The sequence below is a fragment of the Xenopus laevis genome, chromosome 5L, assembly GCF_017654675.1.
Source record: "Xenopus laevis strain J_2021 chromosome 5L, Xenopus_laevis_v10.1, whole genome shotgun sequence".
Lineage (NCBI taxonomy): Eukaryota > Metazoa > Chordata > Amphibia > Anura > Pipidae > Xenopus > Xenopus laevis.
The window spans coordinates 170,512,933-170,529,646 of NC_054379.1; the positions used below are offsets into that span (position 1 = coordinate 170,512,933).

Here is a 16,714-nt window from a genome sequence, read left to right on the forward strand (position 1 = left end):
CGATCAAACGATTTTACTTCGACTGCAAATGGCCAAATTCAATGTAAAAAAACTTTGATATTTGAAGTCGAAATATTCCAATTCGATGGTCGAATTTTGAAGCTTTTTCTGCTTCGAAATTCGACCCTTGATAAATCTGACCCTATCTGTATTCATCTATGTCGCTGGTGAAATGTAACCCTAAGGGGCAGATTTACAAAGCTCCAGTGAATAATTAGAATGGAAAAAAATTCGAATCTCAAAGTATTTTTTTGGGTACTTCGACCATCGAATTGGTCAAATTCGATCGAATCAAATGATTCTGGGAAATTGTCAAAATGTCTAGCCCCATGTCAGATTTCAAAATTAAATATAAAAAAATCAGTTTGCTCTTTTGAGAAATGGATTTCAGTGCAGAATTCTGCTGGAGCAGCACTATTAACTGATTCATTTTGAAAAAAAAAATGTTTTTCCCATGACAGTATCCCTTTAATGTGGAACCCAAAAGATTCTAAGGATTTTAATTCATCGATCAAACGATTTTCTTTCGATAAAAAAATACTTAGAAAGCTTATGAGGACCTTCCCCATAGGCTAACATTGTACCATGGTAGGTTTTAGGTGGCAAAGTAGGGGGTCGAAGTTTTAAAGAGACAGTACTTCGACTATCGAATGGTCGAACAATTTTTAGTTTGAATTGTTCGATTCGAAGTTGTAGTCGAAGTAGCCAATTCGATGGTCGAAGTAGCCAAAAAAATACTCTGAAATTCGAAGTATTTTTTATTGGAATCCTTCACTCGAGCTTAGTAAATGGGCCCCTAAATGTCTGGAAACCTGTGTGTCTGTTTGTCTGATCTGTGTCAAGTTTCTTCTATACGTCTGAGTTCCTGAGCCCTTCTCTTCACCTCCCAATGTTGCTCATAGCAGCGGTGACTGAAGAAACAAATGACCAAATTGCCCGTCTGATTGGATCAAATATTTATCAATCACTTTTCTACTTTGCCACTGGTTAAATGTGGACACAAAAGTTATTTCATCACTGGCCGGGTTTTTTTTAACCAAAAAACAATCGCGTTGGAGGATTTCAACTTCCTTAATGGCCTTATTTATTAATTCCGGTCTGTGTCTTTCTCTAAAAAGCAACCGTGTAGGGTAGTGGTGGTCTCAGTGTAGCTTTGGGGTCTGGAGGAGATTCTTTTTGCTCTTGGGTATTGCGTGTTTAACTTTAGAATTGTAATAAGTTCCATCATGGAGAAGATTATTTTTATCTACTGATTTACTATAAAGGTGGGGGTGTATTTTACCTTTATCCAGACTCATTTTAACATCGAGAAAGTTAAGTTCTGCACAAATATGTCCATTTAATGGGGTTGTGACTTGAATTAGCCTCCCCCATCATAGTCCCCAATTGATTCATGGAACCATTCCAGATCATCCCCAAATCTAAAATATCCTATAATGAACTTCATGAATAAAATAACTTCTTTTCCAAGTGATGTACAAATAGATTTGCAAAAGTGGACGTGACTGTCGCACCCATTGCCGTGCCCTGTGTTTGCCAATAACAGAGATCCCCAACCTTTTGAACCCGTGAGCAACATTCAGAAGTAAAAGGAGTTGGGGAGCAACGCTAGCATGGAAAATATTATTGGGGAGCCAAATAAGTGCTGTGATTGGCCATTTAGTAGCCCCTATGTGGATTGTCAACCTACATTGAGACTCTGTTTGGCAGTGGACCTGGTTTTTATACAACCAAAACTTGCCTCCAAGCCTGGAATTCAAAAATAATCACCTGCTTTGAGACCACTGAGAGCAACATCCAAGGGGTTGGGGAACAACATGTTACTCACGAGCTACTGGTTGGGGGTCACTGGCCAATAGGATGAATTGTCAAACATGAAATAGTTTCTAATCAGTATTATATTGAGGCAGTTAAGAATAAATCATTAGTTTTATTTTGCAGATTTGTCTCTAATAATAGCTCCTCTATCTCTGAGACTCTATATGTCTATTTCACATGAGATGACCCCTGATGGATTTATTTCATGAAGTCTGCAGAGGAGATCTGTAGTATCCCTAAGACACACATTCATTTTCATTAGCACTTTTTGTAGAAAATGAAAGACAAACATCGAAAGAGGTTCAAGTTCTGACCCGATAACTGAGACTATTGGTCTCCATGGGGGGTTGACAAGAGTCGATGTACTTTTGGTAGAACGTATGGTAACGGGATCCTTGGGTTCTGATCAAGAACTCTTTCTCCATAGTATCAATAATTGAATTTAACCATGAATTCTCTATCAGGAGGTCAATTTGTTTTTTTATCATTACTGGTTGCATCACATGACCCGAGATATTCAGTTGTCCGAGTTCATTATTGTATTGCACCTTATCAAGTAGCACAATGCCCCCCCCTTATCGCCTTTATGAATAATAATATATCATTATTTGCTTCCAGATTTCCATGAATGAAACTGTGTTTTGAATGTCTGAAGGAGGTTGCTGGAGATACAGCAGATGATTCTTCTGAAGTGCTGCCAATGATAAAGAAGGCAGAAAGTACAGAGTCGACAAATGTAGTGTCTACTTCTTCAAAATCCAAAAACAGACCCAGAGAAAGTCCTCAGGAGGAACTGGTCAGTGAGGAAGATTTAGAATCAGAGGGTTATAACCCTGAGGAAATTTTACCTGAAGCGGATTCTCAAAATGAAGTTTCAGTGCATCTTTCTGATTTCATAATGGTAGACTCCTTGGTAAGAGTAATTTTAAATATTGGATAACTAATATTGAAGAAGCCTTTAAATCCTGGGTCACTCTAGATCATGGAAGCTATGGAAGAGCTGAAGTTGGGATCAGATTTTGTGGCAGATGCTTCTTTCTCCCAGGCAGTCAGAATCAGAGAGCAGATCTTCTCAGCAGAAGATCTGTCAATCCCAAAGAGTGTTGTGGTATCTACAAGTGGATGTCATGACCACAGCCTGGAATACCAAACTGCCACATCACAGAGCATTGTAGGTGGGTCACATGTAAATTCCATAGAACTTCAGTCTTGGACAGAGCACATTTCTACATCCAGACCCGTCTCTCCTCAATTTAATGGTATGGGGATTGAATGGACAAGACTTATACACAGAGGAATTTCCCTGCTGGTAGTTTCTATCTTGTTAAAAGCAAAGGCAATGAATGCTACTTACGATCACATTTGGGAAAATTTTGTTCTTTTTGCAAAAACAGAAGCGACTGGTCAATTTTCCCCGCCAGTAGGTGACATATTGGCGTTTCTTCAGATGGGCTTTGATAAAAGGATGAGTTTGAGTGCACTAAAAGTGCTTTGGCAAAGTGGTGTTACAGCTAAAAATCATAGCTGTGCATAAGACTCATTATTCAACTCTTTCAAGTGATCCTCCAATTAGGAGATTTTAAGCCCCTGGTGTCTTTGCTCCTCCATTTGAACCTCTAATGATGGTCTCTAATTTGCAGTTTTCCTTATAGCCTTGGCCTCTGCAGGCTGAGCTTCATGTGTATCTTCAGAACCTCCATTTACTGTGTGCAACTCAGAAAGAGCAGTTTGGAGGCCAGTTCCATCATCATCACCTCAGGTGGTCTCTGACTTTCATATGAAGAGAGATTGTCTTACTGACCTTCTCAGACTCAGAGGCACAACAACTGGACTCGACTCATCCTCTAGATCCAGGGAGGAGTTTGAAGATTTATATTGAGCAATTAGGGAACAAAAAGGGAGAATTTACTTATACCCTTAATGGGACTGCACTAGGCAAATCCATAATGGAGACGGAGCTTGGAGTCCTTGTAGATAATAAACTTGTCTGTAGCAAGTAATGCCAGTCAGCAGCATCAAGGGCAAATAAGGTCTTGACTTGTATTAAATGGGGCAGAGAGTCACGGGAGGAGGGGGTCCCACTGTATAGAGCACTGGTAAGGCCCCATCTAGAATATGCCGTACAGTTTTGGTCTCCATCACTCAAACAGGACATTATTGTATTAGAGAGGGTACAGAGAAGGGCAACTAAGCTGGTAAAGGGAAAATCTTAGCTATGAGGAAAGACTGGCCAAATTGGGGATGTTCACTCTGGAGAAGAGGCGCTTAAGGGGTGATATGATAACTATGTATAAATATATAAGGGGATCATATAATAATCTCTCTAATGATTTATTTACCAGTAGCTCCTCCCAGCAGACAGGAGGGAGCCAATGAGATTAGAGGAGGGAAAGGGGTGTTACAGGGAGAGCTGGGAAGTGAATCAGTGGTACAGGCTGATACATTAGATAGGTACAAGGAAGGGTCGGATGCTTTATTCACCAGTAGCTCCTCCCAGCAGACAGGAGGGAGCCAATGAGATTAGCCAATGGATCAACTGACAGTTAGGCAGGTTATTTCTAAACTTAAGGCGGAACTTGATGGACCTGTGTCTTTTTTCAACTCAACTTACTATGTCACATCTGTACCCCGGCGGATTCAGAACACGTCACACATCCATTCATGTAACTCTCACAAGTAACAGCTGTATCTAGGAGTCACATGACACATTGGATAATCCTATCACAACTACACACAATCTACACCTCTGTGAGTTTCTCTGAAGAGTTACAATGTGCCATTGTGATTGGATTAGTGGAAGAGTTTATATGAACTTCCCACACCAGTCAGTTGTACTGAAGAAGCTGCTCGGATGTGAAACGTCTTCATTGATTACTCAGCAAGTCCATTAGACTCTATGAGATATTTGTTACATGACTATTTGCAACTGTCAGTCAGTGACCCCCCAGCTCAGTGAATGATGTTACACATTTGCTCTCATGTCAGTAATGAATGAGTCATGTGATTTGCTGCCCCCCCCCCAGTATGAACTCATTGAGGGGTCAGATCAGGAATGTGACAATGGCTTCCCATGTAGGCGGGGCTTCTCTCTGCAGAGCATTGTGGGAACATGGAGCAGATAGTTATTCCCATTACTGTAGTTGAGACTTGCTCATTGCTGTACAGAACATTTAGGGGACATGCTGCGCCAGTGTTACCCCTTTAATCACATACTGACTGGACCCTACGTCTCATTGTTACTCGTACGACCGACCCTTTCCCTGCTGGAGCAGAACCTGATCATTGGCTCATTCAGCAATGACATCATTACATTTCATCTGCTTTACTCTCATGTTACTGCACTTACAGGGGGGCCCTTTATTAGGGTAAAGTTACTGGACTAACGGGGGGGGGCTCTTTATTAGGGGGGGCTCTCAGTTGAGGTTCACCCTGAACCTTCACTCTGCACAAGTTGTAGAACTTTATCTCCTCCCGTTACATCGGCACAAAGGGGTGAGAATGAAGGGGATACAGGGGAAGGAGGGGCAAGAGATTGTCCTGCCTTTGGCCACACCCACAACCCAATAGACCAATCACGTGACCAGGTTGAACAGATTCATTTACACTAATGAAACAAAAGAATGTAACATCAATTACAACTTGATAGGGGGGGGCAAATAGCACCCCCCAAATAAACATGGGGGGCCAGGTGTCATGTGGGGGTACACAGGGGGGGGCACAAACATAAAACATAACCTCATGCAATGAGGGCAGGGCGTGAATCAGTCAATGTGGGGCAGTATCTAAACAGCCAGTAACCAATCCCAAAGAGACTGACAACAGCCAATCAAATAACACCGACTGGAATAAGATGTGAACCAATAACGAGGCTCATTTATAAACACTGGGCAAATTTACACCTGCGTAGTTACCCACGGCAACCAATGAAATGAAAAATGTGATCACTGAGTGGTTGCTACGGGTTACTGCCCAGTGTTCATTGGCTACTGAACAGGTCCCACAATCCTTTCCCAGTACAGGGATGGGACGAGTCCATGATGAAATTCCCACTCACAAGAGGATACGAGTTTGAGAGGTGACTTGTGATTGGCTGAACATACTTTATACTGCTATACACAGCACACAGGGGGGAGGAGATTTCGAGTCAGTTTGTGCCCCTGTGCGTCTTTGGGACAAAACACAAATAAAAACACAATAATCCCAGGCTGGGGGGGATACAATGTCCTTCAATTCATGTGAATGAGCTCGTGCCAGGGGGTCAGGACCAAGGACATGGCTTTGGAGTGTCAGCTCACTTGCACAGAGAGAAGCAGCAGAGAACCAGTCGGCAGCGCCACCTTCTGGGAACATTTCACTCCTTACTTTGCCACCGACATGAAAGCGCCATAATAATCCAGCCAATCACAGCCCTCCATGTTTCTTACTCCACTTCCTGCTTGCGCTCGTAGCCCACACAGTAGCCTCACTGGCCCATCTTCTGCTGGTACATGCTCTGGGTTTGCTGCAGGAAGTTCTGGAACGCCGGTTCCTCGAGTCGTTCCTCAGCCACTGCCACAAACAAACAGGGATGTGTTACAGACGCCAGTGGGGAGGGAGGGGTTAAACCTGCACAAGCCCCGCCCATACTGATCCATTTCTGTTCTTTATCCACTTGCTCATTACAGCCCCCCAGGGACCTGCTGTTAGAAGTGACAAGAGCTGCTGACCCCGGTTAGAGAGATCGGCGACTCGGGCCCCAGGGAATGTAGAGAGATCGGCGACTCGGGCCCCAGGGAATGTAGAGAGATCGGCGACTCGGGCCCCAGGGAATGTAGAGAGATCTAAGACTCGGGCCCCAGGGAATGTAGAGAGATCTAAGACTCGGGCCCCAGGGAATGTAGAGAGATCTAAGACTCGGGCCCCAGGGAATGTAGAGAGATCTAAGACTCGGGCCCCAGGGAATGTAGAGAGATCTAAGACTCGGGCCCCAGGGAATGTAGAGAGATCTAAGACTCGGGCCCCAGGGAATGTAGAGAGATCTAAGACTCGGGCCCCAGGGAATGTAGAGAGATCTAAGACTCGGGCCCCAGGGAATGTAGAGAGATCTAAGACTCGGGCCCCAGGGAACGTAGAGAGATCTAAGACTCGGGCCCCAGGGAACGTAGAGAGATCTAAGACTCGGGCCCCAGGGAACGTAGAGAGATTGGCGACTCGGGCCCCAGGGAATGTAGAGAGATCTAAGACTCGGGCCCCAGGGAATGTAGAGAGATCTAAGACTCGGGCCCCAGGGAATGTAGAGAGATCTAAGACTCGGGCCCCAGGGAATGTAGAGAGATCTAAGACTCGGGCCCCAGGGAATGTAGAGAGATTGGCGACTCGGGCCCCAGGGAATGTAGAGAGATCTAAGACTGGGGCCCCAGGGAATGTAGAGAGATCTAAGACTCGGGCCCCAGGGAACGTAGAGAGAGAGATCTAAGACTCGGGCCCCAGGGAATGTAGAGAGATCTAAGACTCGGGCCCCAGGGAATGTAGAGAGATCTAAGACTCGGGCCCCTGGCACTCACTCAGAATTAAACAAGAGACTGAACTGCGATGCACTTAGTTCTAGTTATGAATGCGCTGGGCTCCTGACATGGGCACCGTCAGTGTAAATAAAATACTCAGTAATGATTAGCCCCTGACTGGCACTAAGGAGTAAGTTATACGTGGGTACAACCTCTAGTACTCAGCACAGGGGTGCAGAACATTTATAGGGTCACCTCACCTGAATGGTCAATATCATCAGTGTCACTGTCCTCTGGCTCCTCCTCCAGGTTCCCTCGCGTGAGAATCAGATCAGAAGGACCGGCCACTGCTGCTTCTTCTTCCAAGCCTGGGGAGATGGAGGAAAGATTAGAGTGCAAGCTCTGTGTCACAGCAGATAATGTATAAGAGAGATCTGTGCCAGGCTGGATAACATTACCTGCCCCCGCTCCAGCATTCAGGGCAACTGAGCCCATGTCCCTGTGAAGCCTCTCCAGTTGCTCCTTCTGCTCTTTCCTCTGCTCTTCCTCCTGCACCCAGGAAATAACAATAACATACCCCGCCCCCATCAGCACCTTCTTGACTCACTTCCTGTGTAACATACTTTCCCATCAGCCCCTTCCAGTAGTCCTTGTGCTGCTGCTACTGGTACCATATGTTCTCCTGCTCCACTCCCATCTGATATGTTCTGCTCTAATCCTTTTACTAATCCTCCCGCTGGCCACTCACTAATCCTCCCGCTGGCCACTCACTAATCCTCCCGCTGGCCACTCACTAATCCTCCCGCTGGCCACTCACTTATCCTCCCGCTGGCCACTTGCTAATCCTCCCACAGGCCACACCCTTCCTCCCAGTGTACATGAGCTCTGACATGGCAGAATGGCTTTTACTGGGCTCTTTAGGGCCACTCGGCAGCTGTGGGGCTACAACAACTCAGAGAGTGAGTGGGCTACCTATACAGACCCCCATTCCCAGCACTTACAGCTTCTTTCCGCAGACGTTGGTATTCCGGGCGATATTCCCTGTGGAAATGAGAGAGTGAGTCAATAAAGCGATACTGTGCCAGTGGATTTGCCCTGACGGGGGGCTACGGATCAAACCTCTCACATCAGAGACCCCCACTCACCGTTCATATTCATCCGCTGCCTCCGTCACCTTCACAAAGAAGTCGTCCATGCCAGCGCCTGTCACTGCAGAGACTCCCACCACCTGCGGGGGCAGCACACAGGATTAATATAATGACCAGTAACTACCAACAAGGGCCACACAACTGTCATTTCTACACACAGACTCTGGGCTAAGTGGCAGCACCCCAATTCTGCTGAACGTTACCCGCAGGGCAGTGTAGAACTCATCCAGCACCAGACTCATGGATCGGGTCAGGTTACTGACGTACGACGTTTCTTGGTTCAGAGCGTCCTGGAAGGTCTCAAAATCCTGCATCCATTCCACTGCAAAGCTGTGATCGATTATATCTGTCTGCAAGAGAGGAGGAGCTTAATCCTGCACCCAATTGCACAGACGGCAATAATTATTGCCGTCTGTGCAGTAGGAGGAGCTTAAATTAGAAGTAAAGCCTAACTGAAGAAGTAGGTAGAAATGTTGTACATGATGTTTTGTGCTTCTGTACCAGCCCAAGGCAACCACAGCCCTTTAGCAGTAAAGATCTGTGTCTCCAAAGATGCCCCAGTAGCTCCCCATCTTCTTTTCTGCTGATTCACTGATTCACATGCTCTGTGCTGCTGTCACTTACTGAGCTTAGGGAGCCACTCACAATATACAGTACACATAGAATAGAAATGTCACAATATAAGGCTGATTAGTAATTAATACACATAATTACTACATGGCAGCACATAAACCAGTGCAATTAGCATCAGAATTGAATAATCAGCAAACCTGTAGCATCAGCTTATATTACAGCCAGGGAAGCTCATTTTCTGCTGGATAATTAGTGACGAGCCCTAAGCTTAGCTTCTCAACAGCCAATCAGAGCCCACTGAGCATGTGAGTGTCACAGACACTTTCCAAGATGGTGACCCCCTGTGACAAGTGTGAAGTCCTGGATCATTGCTGCTATTGACAAGCTCAAACTTTAGCCTCCTGCAATAAGTTCACTATAGAAAATAGGCCATTTTTAGCCACATTCATTTTTAGGGTTTAGTTCTCCTTTAATCCTGCATCTGTCCTGCTGCAAAGTGGCCGATTCCCCAATTAAAGGGCCCAGACATGTCAACACATAGTTTGGTTAGTAAATTTCCCCAACTGCATAGCGCCAGGTTTCCAGGGGATTCCACACCCTCAGCCCCATACAGTGCCCCCCAATCACTTACCTTGTTCATTACAACAATAAATGGCAGTTTGGTCTTATACATGATGCTGAAAGGGAAAGAAACAAGAATTGAGATACAGGGCAGGAGGCCAGTTATGTGCCAGGGAACTGACAGTTTGGGGGCACTTACCTGCAGGCATAGAGCATGTTAGACATGAAGGTGACAGGGTTGGTACTTCGGGACGTGTCCATCACATAAACCACCACTGAGGGGAAGGAGGAAGCCTGGCACCAAACAACAAATGGAATAAGTTTGGCCACTGCTGGGCTAGTGAATCAGCCCCAGGGCTCATGCAAACTCCCACCCACCAAATGAGCCCGTCTTTTACTGAACTGGCCACACTGCTGGTTGGTATTTATTGGGCAGACCATAGTTTTGGCCCCATATACTGACCAATAAGCTGACAGCTCTGTATGGAGTTCATGTGTAATACTGGCTTGTGTATGGCCGGCTTTATATACAGGACCCGCCCCTTCCTTCCTATTCGCCAACTCACCAGTGCTTCAGTGATTATTGCCCCAGAGGCCGACCAGGTGAAAACTTCAATCTGCCCCGGAGTGTCCATCACAACATACCTGCAACAGTAACAACAGGAATATCATGTGAGCTGCCCGGCCTATCCCTGCCAATACAATCCCATGTGCCCGACCTATCCCTGCCAATCCAATCCCATGTGCCCGACCTATCCCTGCCAATCCAATCCCATGTGCCCGACCTATCCCTGCCAATCCAATCCCATGTGCCCGACCTATCCCTGCCAATCCAATCCCATGTGCCCGACCTATCCCTGCCACGCAATCCCATGAGCCCAGCCAATCCGCTGCCAAAGCAATCCCATGTGCCCGGCCTATCCCTGCCAATCCAATCCCATGTGCCCGGCCTATCCCTGCCAATCCAATCCCATGTGCCCGACCTATCCCTGCCAATCCAATTCCATGTAAGACAATTCCTGTGTATCGCTGATCAGCGCTGGCCCATCCACATCAAGATACGCTACACTTGTATTTAGAGAAAGCGGCTTTATTCAAATTGCAGAAGTGATAACAGGCAGTGGGTAAGTGGCACCAATCCCATGTGCCCGACCTATCCCTGCAAATGCAATCCCATGTGCCCAGCCTATCCCTGCAAATGCAATCCCATGTGCCCAGCCAATCCCATGTGCCTGGCCTATCCCTGCCAACGAAATCCCATGTGCCCAGCCAATCGGATAACCGATACAATCCCATGTGCCTGGCCAATCCCCTGCCAATACAATGGGTATTTGCTATAGTATCAGGACTCCTCCTCCATGGAACCTGCCCCAGTGCTACTTACCTGCAGTTCTTCTGCCTCTTCTCTATGAACTTCACCACCTGCAAACAAATGGGGGGAATGTGATGTCCTTGTGCAACACACAAACATTTTATATAAATAAATACATATATTAGAGCACAAGGCAAGAACAGCAGCCACCTGGGTGTCAAGTTGTAGTTCATACAGCACTCGCAGGATTTGGAAAGAAATCAATAAACATTAATGTTGGATGGACATTGGATCCCATCCCCCTCAGTGTCTTTCCTGCTGTAAAAATACCCAAAATTAGCACCAGTACCAGCCCATAATGACATCACGTGTCACATGACAAATCAATTAGACATAAGTGAGAGGAAGTCATGGATAAAACAAGTGCATTGTGGGAGAGTAAGCATCATGTGACCCAATGTCTCACAACTGGTTCCTCCCAAGTTTCCCCATTGGCTTTAGTGTTGCTGGGTAATGCTACTGAGCAATGGCTTCCTTACTGGCAGCTCTGTGATTGGTCACATACTCCTTTAAGGTGGCCATACATGGAGAGATCCGCTCGTTTGGCGGTCGCCTAATGAGCGGATCTCCCTCCGATATGACCACCTTGAGGTGGGCGATATTGAGCTGATCCGATCGTGGGCCCTAGGGCCCAACGATCAGATCCTAACGATGCCTAACGGGTGGTCGGATTGTGGTACCGCATCAACGAATAGATGCGGCCACGATCAGATGGGATACACACACACACACATTATATATACACACACACACAAACACACGCTAAAACTCACCTGGTCAAACCTTGTAGCAAACAGATTGAGGGAAGTGACGATGCCACCGTTTGGCCCCAGGGAATATCTATCTGCCACTCAGGAACAGCACCGAGCATTATGGGTAAAACATATCAACCTCCCTCTTGTGTAAACCAATGCAGGAGAGGAGATATCACCCCACTTCTACTGTCCCCACTATATCCCCCACAAACTTATCTGGATCAAGTCCTCTCTTGGTAGGGAATCCCATAACCTGGCTGCCCTTACAGTAAAGAACCCCTTCCTATGCTGATGGTGAGATCTCCTTTCCTCCCCACCAATGAATCACTCATTCCCCCTCTCTTGGTAGGGAATCCCATAACCTGACTGTCCTTACAGTAAAGAACCCCTTCCTATGCTGATGGTGAGATCTCCTTTCCTCCCCACCAATGAATCACTCATTCCCCCTCTCTTGGTAGGGAATCCCATAACCTGACTGGCCTTACAGTAAAGAACCCCTTCCTATGCTGATGGTTATATCTCCTTTCCTCCCCACCAATGAATCACTCATTCCCCCTCTCTTGGTAGGGAATCCCATAACCTGACTGTCCTTACAGTAAAGAACCCCTTCCTATGCTGATGGTGAGATCTCCTTTCCTCTCCACCAATGAATCACTCATTCCCCCTCTCTTGGTAGGGAATCCCATAACCTGACTGCCCTTACAGTAAAGAACCCCTTCCTATGCTGATGGTGAGATCTCCTTTCCTCTCCACCAATGAATCACTCATTCTCCTCTCTTGGTAGGGAATCCCATAACCTGACTGTCCTTACAGTAAAGAACCCCTTCCTATGCTGATGGTGAGATCTCCTTTCCTCCCCACCAATGAAAATGCTTTGTTGGTTGGGTTAGTTTTTCTTCTAAAAACGTGTCTGTGGATTTCTGCACATTCCCAAACGAGTGGATTTTTCTCCAGTACTGTCCCAGTGGAATCCAGTTGCCCGTGTGATGTCCCACAGCATTGCTGCCAGTACTTGGGATACACAGAATTCAGTGGGAGGGGCCTCAGGGATCTGTCAGTTTGTGATCCACTGACTGTCAGGATGGGTGTTGCTTGGCACTGATGGGGTCAGTTCTGTTACTTGGCACAACAAGGGTTAATTGACCGTGTGACTGGCGTGTAACAGAGTCGCTACACAAGCCGGGGGGGGGGGGGACTGTCTCTAAAGTCAGTGACAATATTGAGTGAGTAACAAACTTCCCCCCTCCAGTGAATTGGACTTTCCTTGCCCTGCTACTGTGTGTGCAGTTGGTACAGTCCCTGTAACCGTGTGGCATTACTAAGAACTACAACTCCCAGCATCCCCTGAGGAAGGAGGAATAAGTGACAGGGCACATAGTGTGTGAGACCTGAGAGCCCGCCCCCATGAGATATCAGCCAATTGAATTATACATGCCAGTCATGTTAACCCTTTGTAACAGAAACCCAATTGCAGGCAAGTGGGAAGACAAAGGATACTGCTTCATGACTTCCTTGTAGTTCACCGTGTCCCTGATATCTGCAACAGAACTGACAGTTAGTGCTGAGCGCCCACTCACATGCCCATAACAAACCCACCGACCCCTTCACTACAACAATAATGGCCAGCACTGGGGACTGACACATAATATGTCCCTCTGCCAAAGCTGCAGGGAGTGGCCAGGGTGCAGGGAGTGAGTGGGGGAGGGCTCACCTATATTTGCAGGAAAGGGGATCTCATGGACGGCAGGATCCAGGTTAATCACATACGGAGGTGAATTCTTCCCATGGAGATAAGCGGTCAGTCTCTGCGGGGAAACAACAAGCACATTCCTTTAGTACTCAACCAACCCCACTGTGTGTCACACTCACAGACACTCTCCCCCACTCACACTTCCACTCAGACACTCTCCCACTCACTGTCCCACTCACAGACACTGTCTCACTCACACTCTCCCACTCCCCCACTCCCACTCTCCCACTCACACTCAGTGTCCCACTCACTCACTCACTCACTCACTCACTCACTCCCCCAGACACAGTCGGTCAGTCGCCAGTACATGACACAGTAGAGTCAGTAGGAGGAGACACAAGTTACCTGTACTAATGTAGTCTTGCCAGAGCCCGCCATTCCCAGGACTATGAGGCACAGGGTCTCGCTCTCCTCAGCCGCTGCCATGCTTCCGCTACTTCCTCCTCCCGAAACGTCACTCTACCCAAATACAAGCGAGCGCTGACTAGACCGCCTCCCGGAAGTAACAAAGTTATAGTTACGCCTTCCGGAAACCGTGGCAACCATAATTACCCCGCGCTGGTTGGATGTTCGTTTTCCCGCCAACTACGTAAGTGACTACACGTGACAACTCTATAAGTCTTATTGGTTTTCTGAGAATAAACAGTTTCAGTCTTGTGTCACCGCCTGTGTGTGAGGCTCTAGCTACAAACTGTTACTCACAACTCACACGTTTTGTTACACTTTATACTTGTATTTTATTTCACCCACATCTCTGCTGTTATATAAACTCACCTCACACTGTAACTGCTGCACCTCTAAACTATAGGGAACCCCTTGTACTGCTGTAATCACCTGCTGTATCCCCAGATGTCTTATATATACACCCCAATATATCTCTGTAATAGCCAGTATTGATATTGTATTCCCCACTGTCCCTCTATACTCCTGCACCCCCAAACCTTGGGATAATGATCTGTATTTCACACATATATTGATATTGTACATCAGTCAGGAACCCCACTGTCCCTCTATACTCCTGCACCCCAAACCTTGGGATAATGATCTGTATCTCACACATATATTGATATTGTACATCAGTCAGGAACCCCACTGTCCCTCTATACTCCTGTACCCCCAAACCTTGGGATAATGATCTGTATCTCACACATATATTGATATTGTACATCAGTCAGGAACCCCACTGTCCCCTCTATACTCCTGCACCCCCAAACCTTGGGATAATGATCTGTATCTCACACATATATTGTACATCAGTCAGGAACCCCACTGTCCCTCTAATACTCCTGCACCCCAAACCTTGGGATAAATGATCTGTATCTCACACATATATGATATTGTACATCAGTCAGGAACCCCACTGTCCCTCTATACTCCTGCACCCCAAACCTTGGGATAATGATCTGTATCTCACACATATATTGATATTGTACATCAGTCAGGAACCCCACTGTCCCCTCTATACTCCTGCACCCCCAACCTTGGGATAATGATCTGTATCTCACACATATATTGATATTGTACATCAGTCAGGAACCCCACTGTCCCTCTATACTCCTGTACCCCAAACCTTGGATAATGATCTGTATCTCACACATATATTGATATTGTACATCAGTCATGGACCTCACTGTCCCCTGTTACTCCTGCACCCCCAAACCTTGGGATAATGATCTGTATCTCACACATATATTGATATTGTACATCAGTCATGAACCCCACTGTCCCCTCTATACTCCTGCAACCCCCAACCCTTGGATAATGATCTGTATCTCACAAATATATTGATATTGTACATCAGTCAGGAACCCCACTGCCCCTCTATACTCCTGCAGCCCCAAACCTTGGATAATGATCTGTATTTCACACATATATTGATATTGTACATCAGTCAGGAACCCCACTGTCCCTCTATACTCCTGTACCCCAAACCTTGGGATAAATGATCTGTATTTCACACATATATTTGATATTGTACATCAGTCAGGAACCCCACTGTCCCTCTATACTCCTGTACCCCAAACCTTGGGATAATGATCTGTAGTCTCACACATATATTGATATTGTACATCAGTCAGGACCCCACTGTCCCTCTATACTCCTGCACCCCCAAACCTGGGATATGATCTGTATCTCACACATATATTGATATTGTACATCAGTCAGGAACCCCACTGTCCCTCTATACTCCTGTACCCCCAAACCTTGGATAATGATCTGTATCTCACACATATATTGATATTGTACATCAGTCAGGAACCCCACTGTCCCCTCTATACTCCTGCACCCCCAAAACCTTTGGATATAATGATCTGTATCTCACACATATATTGATATTGTACATCAGTCAGGAACCCACTGTCCCTCTATACTCCTGCACCCCCAAACCTTGGGATAATGATCTGTATCTCACACATATATTGATATTGTAACATCAGTCAGGAACCCCACTGTCCCTCTATACTCCTGTACCCCAAACCTTGGGATAATGATCTGTATCTCACACATATATTGATATTGTACATCAGTCAGGAACCCCACTGTCCCCTCTATACTCCTGTACCCCAAACCTTGGGATAATGATCTGTATCTCACAAATATATTGATATTGTACATATCAGTCAGGAACCCCACTGCCCTCTCTATACTCCTGCACCCCAAACCTTGGGATAATGATCTGTATCTCACACATATATTGATATTGTTACATCAGTCAGGAACCCCACTGTCCTCTATACTCCTGTACCCACAAACCTTGGGATAATGATCTGTATCTCACACATATATTGATATTGTAGCATCAGTCAGGAACCCCACTGTCCCTCTATACTCCTGGCACCCCAAACCTTGGGATAATGATCTGTATTCACACCTATATTGATATTGTACTATCAGTCAGGAACCCCACTGTCCCTCTATACTCCTGCACCCAAACCTTGGGATAATGATCTGTATCTCACACATATATTGATATTGTACATCAGTCAGGAACCCCACTGTCCCCTCTATACTCCTGTACCCACAAACCTTGGGATAATGATCTGTATCTCACACATATATTGATATTGTACATCAGTCAGGAACCCCACTGTCCCTCTATACTCCTGCACCCCCAAACCTTGGGATAATGATCTGTATCTCACACATATATTGATATTGTACATCAGTCAGGAACCCCACTGTCCCCTCTATACTCCTGCACCCCTAAACCTTGTGATAATGATAATTAAACTTGGTGTATTTCTCTGTCCTTG

General features: G+C 46.1%; 1 protein-coding gene across 1 annotated transcript; it reads right to left on the bottom strand.

Annotated features, from left to right (window-relative positions):
* Nucleotides 1-6,024: 6,024 nt before the first annotated feature.
* gpn1.L (GPN-loop GTPase 1 L homeolog) lies at nt 6,025-13,936 on the bottom strand. The gene is made up of 14 exons (NM_001096219.1): nt 13,806-13,936; nt 13,422-13,515; nt 13,208-13,247; nt 11,729-11,795; nt 10,968-11,005; nt 10,150-10,228; nt 9,783-9,877; nt 9,654-9,699; nt 8,653-8,799; nt 8,447-8,529; nt 8,303-8,342; nt 7,760-7,850; nt 7,562-7,669; nt 6,025-6,366 (listed from the first exon to the last, which is right to left on the bottom strand). Exons 1-14 carry the CDS (start codon nt 13,884-13,886, stop codon nt 6,281-6,283), a joined length of 1,095 nt encoding a protein of 364 aa, NP_001089688.1. The 5' UTR covers nt 13,887-13,936; the 3' UTR covers nt 6,025-6,280.
* Between the last annotated feature and the right edge of the window lie 2,778 nt (nt 13,937-16,714).